The 15,453-nt window shown below is 38.3% G+C and overlaps 1 protein-coding gene across 1 annotated transcript; it reads left to right on the top strand.

The window, feature by feature from the left end:
* Window positions 1-13,517: 13,517 nt before the first annotated feature.
* Window positions 13,518-14,782, top strand: LOC127421657 (uncharacterized; the record flags this gene model as incomplete). Its single annotated transcript, XM_051664784.1, has 1 exon — window positions 13,518-14,782. A coding segment is annotated over one exon (1,053 nt), but the record flags the coding sequence as incomplete, so codon positions are not given.
* Window positions 14,783-15,453: the final 671 nt, after the last annotated feature.

Genomic DNA, 15,453 nt, shown 5'->3' with positions numbered 1-15,453 from the left:
ATTTCTAGCATAATTGGGAACATACAGTAAAAAAACCTTTTATAGAGATGCCTATTGACTAGTTAGGCAACATTTAAAACACCATCTCAAAATCTACAAGATTTCAACACCACCCCAACTACCCGTTCTTTCATCTCTTTTTATTGCAAATTTCAAAATTAGTTTTTAATAATAAACCATATGATATGCAATGATATGGTTAGCTATATAGTGTATCTAACCAGCAGTCTAATGTTGACATCTTCGTACACGAACGAGCTTAAACACAGATGTTGAGTGCTAAAGTCTAATTTATTTATGCTAACAGATAAGAAAACATTTTTCAAACTTTAAATGTAAATACAACAAAACAAATAATCCTTGCTTGGTGAGGGTAGCACCCATACCACACAAACAATCTTTATGTATTGTGGATCTGTACATTTTGCTGCATTGCATGTGATGTTTAATGCAACTATAACTGACAATGAAACTATGCAATATCTTTCTTTAGTAATTCCTTTCTGTAAATAATTTTACTAAGTTGCACTAAGATGAAAGCAGAAGTTCTTTCTTTCATTATGTTTCTCATGTAATGTTCTGTTTGTTATGACACTGAATGACAGTTGATGGATTGTTACAAATGTGAATGACCAGGAAATCTGTTGAATTTCTTGGCATTGCTAGTTTAGGAAAGAATGTTGAACTAGAAAATAACTTCATTTCTGACCTCAAAACACTTTTCACACAGTTCAAAATCAACATTCACCCAATTCATTATTTATCATAACTCTTGTGCACTGTTTGTCTGCGAATCACACTTGTGATGTTCGCGTGACCCGAACATACATGTGAGGGTCAAATGTCCTCATCAATAATAATAATAATAATAATAATAAACTCTTAAATGGGTCATATGATGTTGATCTTCAAATCTAGTGATGTTCACATGTTTGTGTGATGGTTAGGGTTAGGTGCAGAGTTTGGAAATAGAAAATATTATTAGTCTGATATGAAATCAATGGAAGTCAATAAGAGATCACTAATATAGTAAAACAAATCTGTATGTGGGTGAGGGTCTGCACTGTAGATGTTTTATAGTGTCACCCTTTCATTTATGTGTCGTTGTGTTCTGCATTGTGTCTGATTTATAGTTTTTTTTTTTTGTTTTTTTTGACAAAAACAAAAAAAATCTCTGTATTTCTGTATTTCCCATTCATTTCCTATGGCGTGTCAAAAATGACCAGGAACATCTCAAGTATTGCTTTTGTTTTTTTGTTTTTTATAAGACCCCTTAGATTCATCAAATCAAGTCCAGATTTTTTGTGTGTTTAGATAGCTAATGGAGGAAAAGTCAACAAGTCTTGTACCACTTAGATAAAGGATACCATTTTATTGGGTCAAAAAACACCCAAACAAAAATGTTGGTCCTCAATCGTGATAAATAAATATACTGTATACACCAAGCAATACATCTTTATTTGTTGGCCTTGGTACAAACAGTTTCAGAATGACTGACCTCCCATAAATTCCAGCCTTGAGAAGCTCACAATGTACTGTTTTTGTTAGTTCTGGATTAAAGAGGTGCTCACTGAATTATGTGGTTATTTTTGAGGCTTTACTTCTGTGGTATCTGGCAATAAATAAATAATAATAATGTCAATCTGATTACTTACATTAGAAATCTATTAGTATTATTCTTGCACCACTTTATACACACCACTATTCCCACATACTTGTCCTGCTTTTATTTTAATGCGAACAGTCCGAACACACAAACCACAGATGTGGCAACACATTACAATAAGGTTCTATAAGGTCCCATAAACTTACACTGAACAATACTTTTACAGCGTTTATTAATCTTGGTTAATATTAATTTATGCCTATACTAAAACATTTTTATCATTTAAAGTATGTATATGTTAACATTAGTTAATGCATTAGGAACTCACTTGTATGAACTAACAATGAAAAATAGCATACTAATACATTAACTTTAAGTTTTAATAAATGCTGCTAGATTATTAATTGTTAGTTCATGATACCACATTTGTGATGAAATCATGAAGCTGGTATTCTTGCGAGAGGGTGGATCAGACAGTGTAGAAGATGGGTTAAAGGTGTACTTAAATGACAGTATGCCATCAAACAATTCATATATGTTAATTTGAACAGTCACTGTTCATACAGAAAACATTTATTGTTCACAGACATGTTGATTAATTATTTCTAAAATAGTTCAAACAGAGGAACAACTGTCAGAAAGGAAAACAAAATACAGAGCGGTGTCATCCTTTTAACTAAATGATTCTGTGGCTTGACAGATTTGCAAAGATTTGTGCTCAACTCTTGAAATTTATTCTGTAACCTTTCTGTAACACCAGCATATCATTTGCACATGATGAAACATGCCACAAAGCATGCATAAAGAAGAAAAAATACAACTGATTCCAGACAGCATGTTGTGTATCAATTGAGTATAAAATTTAAATTGTACAGTCTGGTTTATAATAGTTTTACTATAGTATAGTAACTGTTGTAAGATTTTTTTGTTTTGTATTTGCTTCATGACCTGGGTTCCTCAACAACAGGGTTGCTTAATATCTCCTGCATGTAATAACAAATAATAGAAGACAAATTGTCAACAGTTGAATTAAAAGCAGTATGCTGATGTGAAAAATGGTCTCTACTCATTTTCTTAAATAATTATGAATTGGTAAAATTATTTATTTGTTAACATCAGTTAGCTACATTAGTTAACATGAACAGCACTTAATCTTGGTTAATGTTGAAGGAGTCATGACATGAGGAATCAAATTTTCTTCTAACAAATACTGAGGTCTTTGTACTATAAAAAAACATAGGCCTACTATAAGTTTCAGAATTAAAACGTCCTCCTCACTGCAAAAAGAGCATTTCTTGTAACAAAGCTGCAAAACAACTCATTCTCTACTTCATCCACATATTAAAATAAAAAATAAAAAAAACGTATGTCATAACCCCTTTATTTCAACATATTCTATTACAGTTTTAAAATTCAAAGTTGTACACTAACAATGAACAACTGATTTCTTTCATAAATTAACATTAAAGTAAAATATGCTGTAAAATGTACATGTATATATATCCTTTATATGGGTCAGAAGTTTACATACACTTTGTTAGTATTTGGTAGCATTGCCTTTAAATTGATTAACTTGGGTCAAATGTTTTGGGTATCCTTCCACAAGCTTCTCACAATAAGTTGCTGGAATTTTGGCCCATTCCTCCACACAGAACTGGTGTAACTGAGACAGGTTTGTAGGCCTCCTTCCTCGCTCACACTTTTTCAGTTCTGCCCAAAACATTTCTATCGGATTGAGGTCAGGGCTTTGTGATGGTCACTCCAATACCTTGACTTTGTTGTCCTTAAGCCATTTTGCCACAACTTTGGAGGTATGCTTAGGATCATTGTCCATTTGGAAGACCCATTTATGACCGAGCTTTAACTTCCTGGCACATGTCTTGAGATGTTGCTTCAATATATCCACATAATTTTCCTTCCTCATGATGCCATCTATTTTGTGAAGTGCATCAGTCCCTCCTGCAGCTCCTGACCGTTTCCTCCAGCATCTTCACAAGGTCCTTCACTGTTGTTCTGGGATTGATTTGCACTTTTCACACCAAACTACGTTCATCTCTAGCAGACAGAATTCGTCTCCTTCCTGAGCGGTATGATGGCTGTGTGGTCCCATGGAGTTTATACTTGTGTACTATTGTTTATGCAGATGAACGTGGTACCTTCAGGCGTTTGGAAATTGCTCCCAAGGATGAACCAGACTTGTGGATGTCCACAATTCTTTTTCTGAGGTCTTGGCTGATTTCTTTTGATTTTCCCATGATGTCAAGCAAAGAGGCACCGAGTTTGAAGGTAGGCCTTAATACATCAACAGGTACACCTCCAATTCAGTACACCTCCTATCAGAAACTAATTGTCAAAAGGTTTGACATCATTTTCTGGAATTTTCCAAGCTGCTTAAAGGCACAGTTAACTTAGTGAATGTACACTTCTGACCCAATGGAATTGTGATATAGTCAAATTAAAAGTGAAGCAATCTGTCTGTAAACAATTGTTGGAAAAATTACTCATGTCATGCACAAAGTAGATGTCCTAAACAACTTGCCAAAACTACAGTATGATAATATTCAATCTGTGGAGTGGTTAAAAAATGAGTTTTAATGACTTCAATCTAAGTGTATGTAAATGTCTGACTTCAAATAATATGTGCCAGTAGTCCTGTTTTTTCTGTTGTCATATCTGACCACAAGTACTTTCTCCACAGGCTGGACAATTGGCCATTTTTTGTAAAATCTGAGTTTTGTTAGGTTCACGTGACGCCATGCGAGAGACAGACATGTGAATGACGAGCTCTGCGGACTTTGCTAGTTTTTTAATTATTTTCATGTTGTGATCCGGTGAGATTCGATACACCCAATTACATACTTGCTCTTTGAGGTAAATATGGCAAAGTCAAAATTCTCAGACTCTGGAGACATTAAAAGACACTTACGTGTTCAAGATATTCAGCGTCAGTTGTCCAACATGTCGGTGATGCTGACGAAGGTTCTTGCTGACTTGGAGGATCTCGCTGTAATACGTCGATCGATTACGGCAATGGAAACAAAATTCTCCGAGTTGTTTACAAGAGTGACAGAAGTTGAAAAACGAATTGATTATCTTGAGTCATTGGAAAGGGAATTAACCACTAATCCGCCCGCGTCCAAAACAGATTTGGAATCAATTTTGGAAAAACTGGAATATTTAAAAAATATGAGCCAAAGGAATAACATACGAATTGTTGGAATTCCTGAGCATGAAGAGGGCAGAGACATGGTGAAATTCCTGGACGAGTTTTTCCCGAGTCTGCTCGACATAACAGGCCATAAACTGGAAATCGAGCGAGCTCACAGACTGCCTGCTCGCAGAACTGCTGAGTGAGATAGGCCTCGATGCATTCTGGCCAAATTTCTGAAATCATCCTATAAAAATCTCGTGTTGCGCCAGGCGAGGAGCAAAGGGAAGCTTTCTTGGAGGAACCATAATATTTTCTTGTTCCCGGACATTGCGAATTCCACAAGAGAGAAACGGTTCAAGGAATGCAAGAAACTCTTACATCAGAAAAAGATCTCGTTTGCTCTGATGTTCCCGGCCAAACTGAGAACAGAAACGAAGAATGGTCACAAAGTATTTACTTGTCCAAAACAGGCACTCTCCTTTATAAATATATTGGAGTAAGCCATTTGATGTTTCTTATATTAGACCTGTGGTTCAGGGATTATCTGAGGAAGCTGGGTGCCATTTTTGTTTCTTTTTGTGTTGACTCCGCCTAGCGGCTGGAGTTTGTTTTATGGCATGACTCCAAGAAATTTTGAGATTGAGAGATTTTGCATTGACGGAAGATTTTTTGTTACACTGAAGTTTACGGCCAGATCGGGAATGGACACTTTGGATGACCACGAAATATCTATATTTTCACATCAAGGACATCTTTTATAAAGTTGACGGGCTGAGTAAGTTATGGTGTTTTTTTTTTTTTTGTTTGTTTTTTTTGCGTGGCCTCCGAGTTAGTTTGGCTCTTGATCATCCGAGGAACCGGGATGCCGGTTTTGTTTTTCGCGCTGGCTCCGCCTAACGGCTGGAGCTTGTTTTGTGGAATTACACTACTTCGGGACAGTTGTGGTTAAATATGTTTGTTCTTTGTGCTTATGCCTCCTAGTAGAATGATTACCTCATCTGCTGCACTCATTACAGCCAGTTCACTGAACAACTGTTTGTCTGTCCGAGGAAACTGAACGGTTTTATATCAGCTGGAGTTTATTTTGAGGAGGAACACACCTTCAAGACAGTTCTGTGAATGAATCTACATGTTTTTTTCTGTTATTCTGCCTGTTGGCTGGGGTATGTTTTACAAAGTATTTTCTTTTATTGTAATTGTGCCTCACAAAATTTGTGCAGAAGCACCGGACTCGAGCATTCCGATGGCAAAGTTGTCACGGGGGCTCTCGTAGGCGTACATGGACTCTTTGAGTTTAGAGGGATTGTCGCTGGTTGGCGCTGTCATGCACGGGGTTAATGCGCACGTTTTTCTTTTTTCTGTTTGTTTTGTTCCGGGGGAAGTTCGGGGTTTGATTGTTGCATTAATGGGGAATGTGGTCTGTATAATTTTGTTTTTGACACACTCATTGTTTTTATTTTTTATTATATCAATATGTCAAATGTTAATGTGAATGGGTTATCTCTCTCCACATGGAATGTAAATGGGTTGGGGCACCCCATAAAAAGAAGGAAGGTTATTTCTGTTCTTAAGCGCAAGAAATATGATATAGTGTTTCTTCAAGAAACGCATCTTTCCCCGCAAGAAGCTGAAAAATTTGGGAAGATATGTGGTGGACATGTTTTCTTTAGTGCTGGCTCAAGTAAGAGCAGGAGAGTCATTATATTGATTAATAAACATCTACAATTCAAATGTCTCAAACAGATTAAAGAAATTAGGAAGAGTCATTGTTGTGTTAGGAGAAATTCAGGGGCAAAGGTTGATTTTGGCTAATATTTACGCACCAAACGCTGATGATCAGGGCTTTTTTATAGATCTTGAAGGGATGTTGCAAGCTGCTGGCATCTCTCATGACATAATAATGGGAGGAGACTTTAATCTTTTGATGGACTCAGTCCTTGATCACAGTGAAGCAAAAGTGTGTAAACCCCCCAGAGCTACACTGACACTTCACAAGATCTGTAAAAATCTTGGTCTTGTAGATATCTGGCAACTTTTGAACCCATCTGGTAGGGATTCTACATTTTTTTTCATCAGTTCATAAGATTTACTCTAGAATAGATTTTTTTTTATTTTTTTTATATCGAAGTCCCTCATTTCATCTGTTGTTGATTGCTCAGTTGGAAATATCTTCGTCTCAGATCACGCCCTGGTGAGTTTAGAGATATTGCCACATACAGAGAAAAGGAAATCATATAATTGGCGCTTTAATGTATCCCTTTTGCAAAATCCTGATTTTCAACAAATGTTAAAGACTGAAATCAGTGTCTATATGGAGACCAACTGGTCCTCAGTATCCTCTGTGGGCGTGGCTTGGGAGGCACTTAAGGCGGTTCTTAGGGGTCGAATCATACAGTATGCCTCATTTATCAAAAAATTCAAAGCACGAGAACTTGTGGAGTTGGAAGGAAATATTAAAAGTGCCGAGGCAGAGCTGAAGCGTCGTATGTCATCTGATGGCCTCAGAGAATTGACCCGATTGAAATACAATATAATACTATTCTGTCGCAGAAAGTGGAGTTTTGGTTGTTCAGGGCAAGACAGTCATACTTTGAGTCGGGGGACAAAGCAGGGAAGCTTTTGGCTAGATATATTAAGCAGAGAGAGACTTTTTCTACTATTCCCTCTTTCTAAATTTTTACCTCAGCCATTGATATTAATAATGCTTTTAAAGAATTCTATCTTGATCTCTATAGTTCCACATCTTCGTCTACTGATGAGGATATTAGAACCATTAGAACTCCCTAAACTGACGAATGAGCAAAAAAACTCTTGATTCTGAGATAACCTTGGAGGAACTTGACGAGGTAATCAAGTCCCTACCTACTGGTAAGGCTCCGGGGCCAGATGGTTTTGCCGCTGAATTTTTTAGATCTTATGCTACAGAACTGGCTCCACTTTTGTTAGAAGTTTATACTGAATCATTAAAGAATGGAAAGCTTCCACCAACCATGACACAAGCCCGAATCAGTCTGATTCTTAAAAAGGACAAAGATCCAAGCGAGTGTAAAAGTTACCGTCCAATTTCCCTGATCCAGCTAGATGTAAAAATTCAGGCTAAAATTTTGGCTAACCGATTAAGTAAGGTTATGACATCTCTTATACATATAGATCAGGTGGGGTTTATTCGGGGCCGCAGCTCTTCTGACAACATTAGGCATCTCATCAACATCATGTGGTCAGTGGCGAATGATCAGACTTCGGTCGCCGCCATCTCACTTGACGCCGAAAAGGCATTTGATATGGTAGAATGGGATTATATTTTTAAGATTTTGGAAATATATGGGTTCGGGAGTACGTTTATTGGTTGGATTAAGTTACTTTATAAACACCCTGTAGCAGCGGTACAAACAAATGGATTAATTTCAGATTATTTTACTCTGGATAAGGGCACCCGTCAGGGCTGCCCTCTTTCCCCGTTATTGTTCTGTCTTGCCCTGGAACCATTAGCAGCCGCGATAAGAAAAGAAGATGATTTTCCAGGGGTGATGGCGGGAGGTGTGGTGCATAATCTTCTGCTTTATGCAGATTATATTTTATCATTCGTCTCTGACCCCACTAGATCTATGCCTTGCCTCCACAGAATTATTAATTCCTTTTCCAAGTTCTCAGGATACAAAGTCAATTGGTCTAAATCCGAAGCTTTGGCTTTGACAGCATACTGTCCAGTAACGGCCTTCCAGCCAGGCGCCTTCCAGTGGCCCAAACAGGGCATTAAGTATTTGGGCATTTTATTCCCAACCAATTTGTCTGATTTAGTCAGAGTTAATTTTGACCCTTTAATAAAACGGTTTGAGCAATGTAGACAGGTGGGTTTCATTACATTTATCGATGATTGGGAAGGTTAATGTTATTAAAATGAACTGTATTCCAAAATTTAACTACTTGCTACAGTCTCTCCCTGTAGATGTCCCCCTCTCTTATTTCAAGCAATTTGATAGCATAGCGAAGTCTTTCATTTGGAGTGGTAAGCGCCCCAGACTACATTTCAATAAATTACATAGTCCGATTGACAAAGGTGAGCTAGGCCTACCCAAGATTTTGTTTTATTATTATGCATTCGGTCTCAGACATTTGGCTCATTGGTCGCTTCCACCTGAAAGAGCCCCTCCCTGGTTCTGCACTGAACAAGAACTCCTTGCCCCTGTTTTGCCATTGCACAGCCTTTCCATCAAACTAAATAGAGAAGTTAAATCACACCCCATTATTTCACATTTGCACTCAGTACGGACAAAAGTGTCCAGAGTGTTTAATTCAGATATTTATCTAAATGTTGCCTCAAGCCTATGGCTAAACCCTATGCATTAATAAGTCCCCTTTTTGTTGGTCAGAGTGGATTGCGAGGGGGGTTAATTCACTTGGTGATCTTTACGAGAGCGGTGTGATGAGATCCTTTGAAAATCTGGTTCAATATTTTGGGATCACCAGATCTCAATTTTTTAGGTATCTTCAGTTACACCATTTGCTCTGTACTATTTTTGGGAATAGCATACACCCCCCTAAAGCAGCAGATACTCTAGGAGTGGTGATTTCTGCTTTTGGAAAGGGCCATGAGGCATCAGTGTATTACTCCTTATTAATTCAGAGTCTGGGTGACGGAGTCTCAACCACTCTCAAGAGATTATGGGAGAAAGATTTAAACCTGGAATTGGAGGAGAGAGAATGGGCTAGGATTTAAAAAAAAACATAAAAACTGCATCGAGAGATGCAAGGGTGCGCCTTATACAATTCAAGATTTTACATCGGTTCTATTGGACCCCCTCTAAATTGTATAGGCTTGGTCTTAAAGACACACCCACCTGCTGGCGATGCCAATCAGAGGAAGGAGACATGGCCCATGTTTTTTGGTGGTGCGCTGAGATTCAGGAATTTTGGTTGAAGGTACAGAGTGTTCTGTGTGACGTGTTGGGCATTCGGATTTCGTTTTGCCACAGACTCTGTGTTTTGGGTGATGGGGCAGTCATTGACGTAGGTGATAAATATATAAACAATTGGATCCTCACTAGTGCCATGATAGGCAGGCAGATTGTTTTAAGGGGTTGGAAGTCGGTGGGAGCACCCTTAATTCGGGAGTGATGCGAAGAGATGGGAAGGGTCGCAGCCTTCGAAGAGGTATCACGTAGAAGGCTGGGGATATGGGATTCTTTTATTGGGAAATGGGTTTGATATTTGACGTTTTTGGGGGGCTCTCGCAGTGGGTCGTTGGAGAGAGTGGGCATGTCTTTAAGACCAAGCCTATACAATCTAGAGGGGGTCCAACAGAATCGATGTAAAATCTTAAATTGCATAAGGCGCACCGTTGCATCTTTAGATGCAGACTTGACATTTTTTAGAATCCTAGCCCACACTCCCTCCTCCAATAGCAAATTTAAATCTTTCTCCCATAATCTCTTGATAGAATTTAAAGCTCCATCCCCCATACTGAGTTTTGTTTAAATATGGAATTAAGGTGAAAGGGTTTTCAATTTCCAGAAATGACTGTTCAATTGAACTTTTAAAATCTGTGTTCTGTGAAGGTAAGCAATTTAGAGCAGTCTCTTTTACTTGATCCTGGATGTCTTGAACCACTTCTTCCATAGACATACAAGTATTAATAGTAGTGTGACTGACACCTGCAGCTTGCACAAATCTGTGGTGTTTTTGCTGGAAACTGGCAAAGAACTGTCATTTGTACATGTAGCCACATCAATGTTTCTTGGTTGCCCAACAACTGCGCTACAAACAACAGCACTATCTTCAACATGTACTGGAACTTCATTACTTTCTTCATGAACTCTATTCAAATGTTTGCAAAATCCTGAAAATGTCCCAAATTCTAAACAGCAACCTGCTTGACCACATTTTAGATGGAGTGATTTACCAGGCATCAGCCCATTAATTAACTTAAGATGTTCAACAAGCACATTTGTGTTCTCCAGGCAGCAAAAACAAACAAAACAAATAATTTTTTGAACTGACAATCAACTCTAATGCATAAAGCAAGATTGCTGCCCCATCCTAAATAACAGTATGGCAACTTCAGCTAAAAATACATGGAAATGTCAACATAATCTTATTATGAACTCCACTAGTCTAACATGCATCATCCATTTCATCCTCCGTCACAGCTGATCCGCAGAGTCAATCAGGTCCTGAAGGAGTTGGGAGAAGTGAAGGCCTTTGCTTTGTTTAATGACTTTCTGCATAAATGTAGCTGGCCACCTTTCCAAGAAATTAGCTGATGTCTTACCAAAAATCAAAACAAAATCCAGCTCAATCTGTAAAAATCATCATAGCAGACAAACACTTGTGTGAGTCCATTTACTTCAAAAGGAATATTCCGGGTTCGATAGAAGTTAAGCACAATCAACAGAATTTGTGGCATTGTTATTTCCCACAAAAATGAATTTGGACTTGTCCCTCTTGTTCTTTAATACAAGTGTAAGGCTGACTATCAGTAATTTTACACAATTACCACGCTCTCAGTAGTTTTACACAATTACCAAACTCTCAGTAGTTTTACACAGTTAGCATTAACCTTCAGTAACTTTAAAAAGACTGAAGAACTTCATTAAGCCTTTAAAATTCAAGAATACTCTTTGTGCCTTGCATCACCTCTGACTTTGCCCAGCCCCCTTTTCATATTCAAATAGATTCACATGAGAATAAACCTAATGACATCTTAACTCAAGAAAATGAGAAAATTGCATTCAATTTCATATTGTAATTGCAAAAGCTCTGCAGCTTGAGCAGAAATTTGACCCATGTAAATACGCGCCTGCAGTCACTGGGTGTTTACAGCAGCATACAATGCACATGATCCTGCATCTGATACAGGGCCAAATCAAAAGGCATGTATTCTCAAAAGAGAAGCGAGATGACAAATATCTCATTCTAGAAAACCTCCAGAGACCAGTAATAAAATTATTTTAACTTATACTATTTTTAATATAATATAATTGTATTATAATCACATTATAATATGCATTATATTATAATGGCCAAGCATGGCCATGTAAATTTGTAATGACACTGCCAACCAAACAACCTTACAGGCCTTGAAGAATCTTTACAGTTGGATTTCATTGGTCCACTCCCCAGTGCCAAAGGGGAATATTGTTATTGCTTAGTGATCACTGATAAATTCTCAAAGTGGGTGGAAGCAATTACCACCCGCAATAACACTGCAAACACTGTGGTACGGGTGATGGCCAACCAAATCATCCTGCTTTGGGGTGTGCCCGTCCAAATCGAGTCTGATCAGGTAACCCATTTCACTGGGCAATTTATGAAAAACCTGTGTAAAATGCTAAACATCAGACAGAAATTTCACAACCCTGACAGACCACAGAGATCATAGATGATCAAACCTGTGAATATCACCCTTAACAAATGTTAAACAGACAACACATCACCAAAAAGAGGTGAACTGATTCTTTAACCACAGAGCTGTGTTGAGAACAATAAAAAATAAATAAATAAAGCTATGGGCATCAGCTCATTTGAGCTAATGTAAGGAAGGGAATTGCTCACAACAGCAGACTCTGCAGGCTCAACTGCAAGAAGAGCTTAAGGTGCTACACACTTCAAACTGCACTAAAATATCAGCAGTAATTCAGATCTCACCAAAGATGCTCAGTCTAATTTGATCTCTGAAACTAAATTTGCATTAGACATTGTAATGCTACATGTTTTTGTAAAGCAAAATGCATCTTCCCCCTGATGGCACAAGCCATACAGTATGAGACTAAAGCTGTCTGTAACAGTTTGGCTGTGGCCATCAGAGGAAAATAAAGAAAGTACCACATGTCTAAATGCAAATTTATTAAAGGTTCAACATTAACTGTTTTCTCTCTGTGGTTGTTCCCATTTCAGGTTGCAATCTCGTGAGGGACAGATGCCAAGAGGTGTCTGGACCCAACTGCATCAAGCTGGGTCAACGGGTATTCCTCACACACATTAGGATGTGGCAGATGGGTATGGAAATATACGAAGGGGCCATACACCTCTCAAATTCTTATTACACCCAAAGAAATAGTTACATGGCCTCCCGGAGTAGCACCGGAACAAAATTGCACACCACAAATCTGTTGTAAATTAGGTTCCACCCATCCCGCATACATAAACATGTCAACACACACACCAGCATGGCCATCCCAACACAATATCACTGCCTGGTATCAATTAAAATTATGTCCAGGAGCTAAAGAAGGTGGGATGTGCACTTTATATGAGAAAAACAATGATGGCATAGACCCTAAAATCTGCTATTTTGTTAACAATTTGGAACCTGCCACATATAGGTGCACCCACACAGAAACACTAAACACCACACACATAAATTACACAGAATATAAATTAAATTTAACATTATACAACCCTATGACAATAAACCAAAAACCTTCATCTGGACTAGCCGAAAGGAAGGAATTTATTGTGTATGAAAATGTAAAGCTAGTGAAAACAATTTCACTAGCCCACAAAACTGTTCATGGACTGCCAATCACTGTTTTAATTTAACCACCTGTGGGTATAGTAAACCAAAACAATGCCCAAAGCTATACCCAATTCCTCCTGGTGGACTTATCAAAGGGAACATTAATAAGACTTTGTTTCATGATGTAAATTTGGTGATGACTCATGTAACTTACAACATATCCAATATTCTATCTGCCTATACAAAACATTGTAATGATTATGACAAAACATATGCATGGCTACAGTCACGAATCGATGATTTAATTTCAGACCCGTACCATCGAACGTGACTTAGCCTGCAGATCATATGCACAAGATTTATTTACTGCTGCTAGACAAGAAATTTTAGACCTCAATCTCCACAAGACACCTAGACATGTTCTAAATGATCTAATAGAAATCTTAAATTTTATCAGATGGCATGCTTCAGACAAAATGAAAAATATAAATTATTCTGAGTTATTAACCATCATTATGATGTACACTGAAAATGAATGCATTGGTTGTCTTGGGTTTTTTGCCACCTTTCCTTTAATCCATCCTGACCAAGTATTTCCAAATTCCACTACCATACGCTCTATTGGTGTCGTAGTGAATGATCAGATCATCAAATGGGACCACCTTACTGGGTACATGACCTTGAGGGGTACTGAGACCTTATTTACCAGTCGCACTTGCTGTCATGAAACTCATAACTATGTTGTTTGTACATGTAACACCTTACAAACTTTTTCTCCTAATGACACTAAACTCATAAATGTTCAGTTGCTGCATGGTCATCCTGATACCATTCAGGTATCTCACACACAATGGTGTGTAGTCAGTGAAATGAATTCCTTCACCTATGGGGGATTGTCCTGCTCTGCCAATCACTCTTTTTGTCTAGAGGTAACAGAGGACTTTTCCATGGGACAGACAAACATTCTGGGGAAAGTACCACTGGACGCAGAGGCTTCGCCATGGTGGGATGACACCTTCTATGAGCAAAGCACCCAAGCTGTGGTCGACACAATGGAACTGGCACAAAGAATCATCCAACAAACTGAGTACCACCTTGCTCAAGCACAGGTGGAGGCTAACCTAGCCCGAAAGACTGCAAAAATCTTGTCCTGCTCATCCACCCGCTCTGCACAATACGCCTACACCTGGTGGGACTGGATAATCCGTGGATGTGCGGTGGGCTGTGCTCTAATCTTCACTTTTACACTGGCCCAGTGCTGTTACTTCCGGTACCTCATCCGATCCATGAGAAGGTCAACTGAAGTTGCTCTGGCTCTTAGCACATTACAACTGTACACACTTCAGCGACTGAGATAACAAATAAAATAAAAAGGACACAATGACCCCACAGGGACTCTTCTGGAATTGTCCCCGGGGGCCAAGCGGAGGAAACTGTAAGGCTGGCACCAGAATGTCTACAACCAAAAGGCGCCATTTCCGGTAAAAGTCAAAGAACTCCGCGAAAATCAACGTCATAGAACTCTCTCACAAAAGCTCAAATCTACACCTGAATATCACCACGTGTGATAAAGTGCAAATCGCCTTTTGCTGAAATCTACACCTGAATATCACCACAGTGTGATAAATTGCAAATCACCTTGCTGCCCCCCCTCTCTCTCCCCTTCTCCCCTTCAATAGCTCTGGACCAACACAAAGACATAAGATTTATATGTAAAAAATATAACAAATAACATGAAAACAAAGAATGCAACTGTATGTGTTTGATATCATTTAAGAGGTCTCTGTGCGACTGGTATAGTGGTCTCTTTCCCATGTTGATAAAACTAATGGTTTGCCAAATACTGCATAATTCTGGAGGTGTCTCCCCCTCCTTGACCAACAATTGAAATTATCTCCTGTATGTTAACAAGGTTAAACACCAGGAAGTCAAGAACCCATTCACCCCCAAATCAAAGGATAATACCATTTGGTACACAATGTTTATTCTGTCTGGATATTTAAGGAAAGTTGGCATGAAGTTCTGGGAATCTGTATACAGATCTCCCATGCTGTACCGCTGCATGTAGTTTTGTCAGGTATGTTTCTTTGACTTGTCTTTTATTTTTAGTAATGCTTGTTTATTCTGATCATGTGAAATTGGCTTTGATTTGAATTTCTGCAACAATGTTTTATATCCTACCTGACAAATAAATTGTTATTATTTGATTTATTCTGAATTCCTCTGAAATCATTACTGGAG

This window comes from Myxocyprinus asiaticus, chromosome 30, assembly GCF_019703515.2.
Source record: "Myxocyprinus asiaticus isolate MX2 ecotype Aquarium Trade chromosome 30, UBuf_Myxa_2, whole genome shotgun sequence".
Classification (NCBI taxonomy): Eukaryota; Metazoa; Chordata; class Actinopteri; order Cypriniformes; family Catostomidae; genus Myxocyprinus; species Myxocyprinus asiaticus.
The sequence above is the reverse complement of the archived record's forward strand: the minus strand, read 5'-3'. Positions and strand labels throughout refer to the sequence as shown.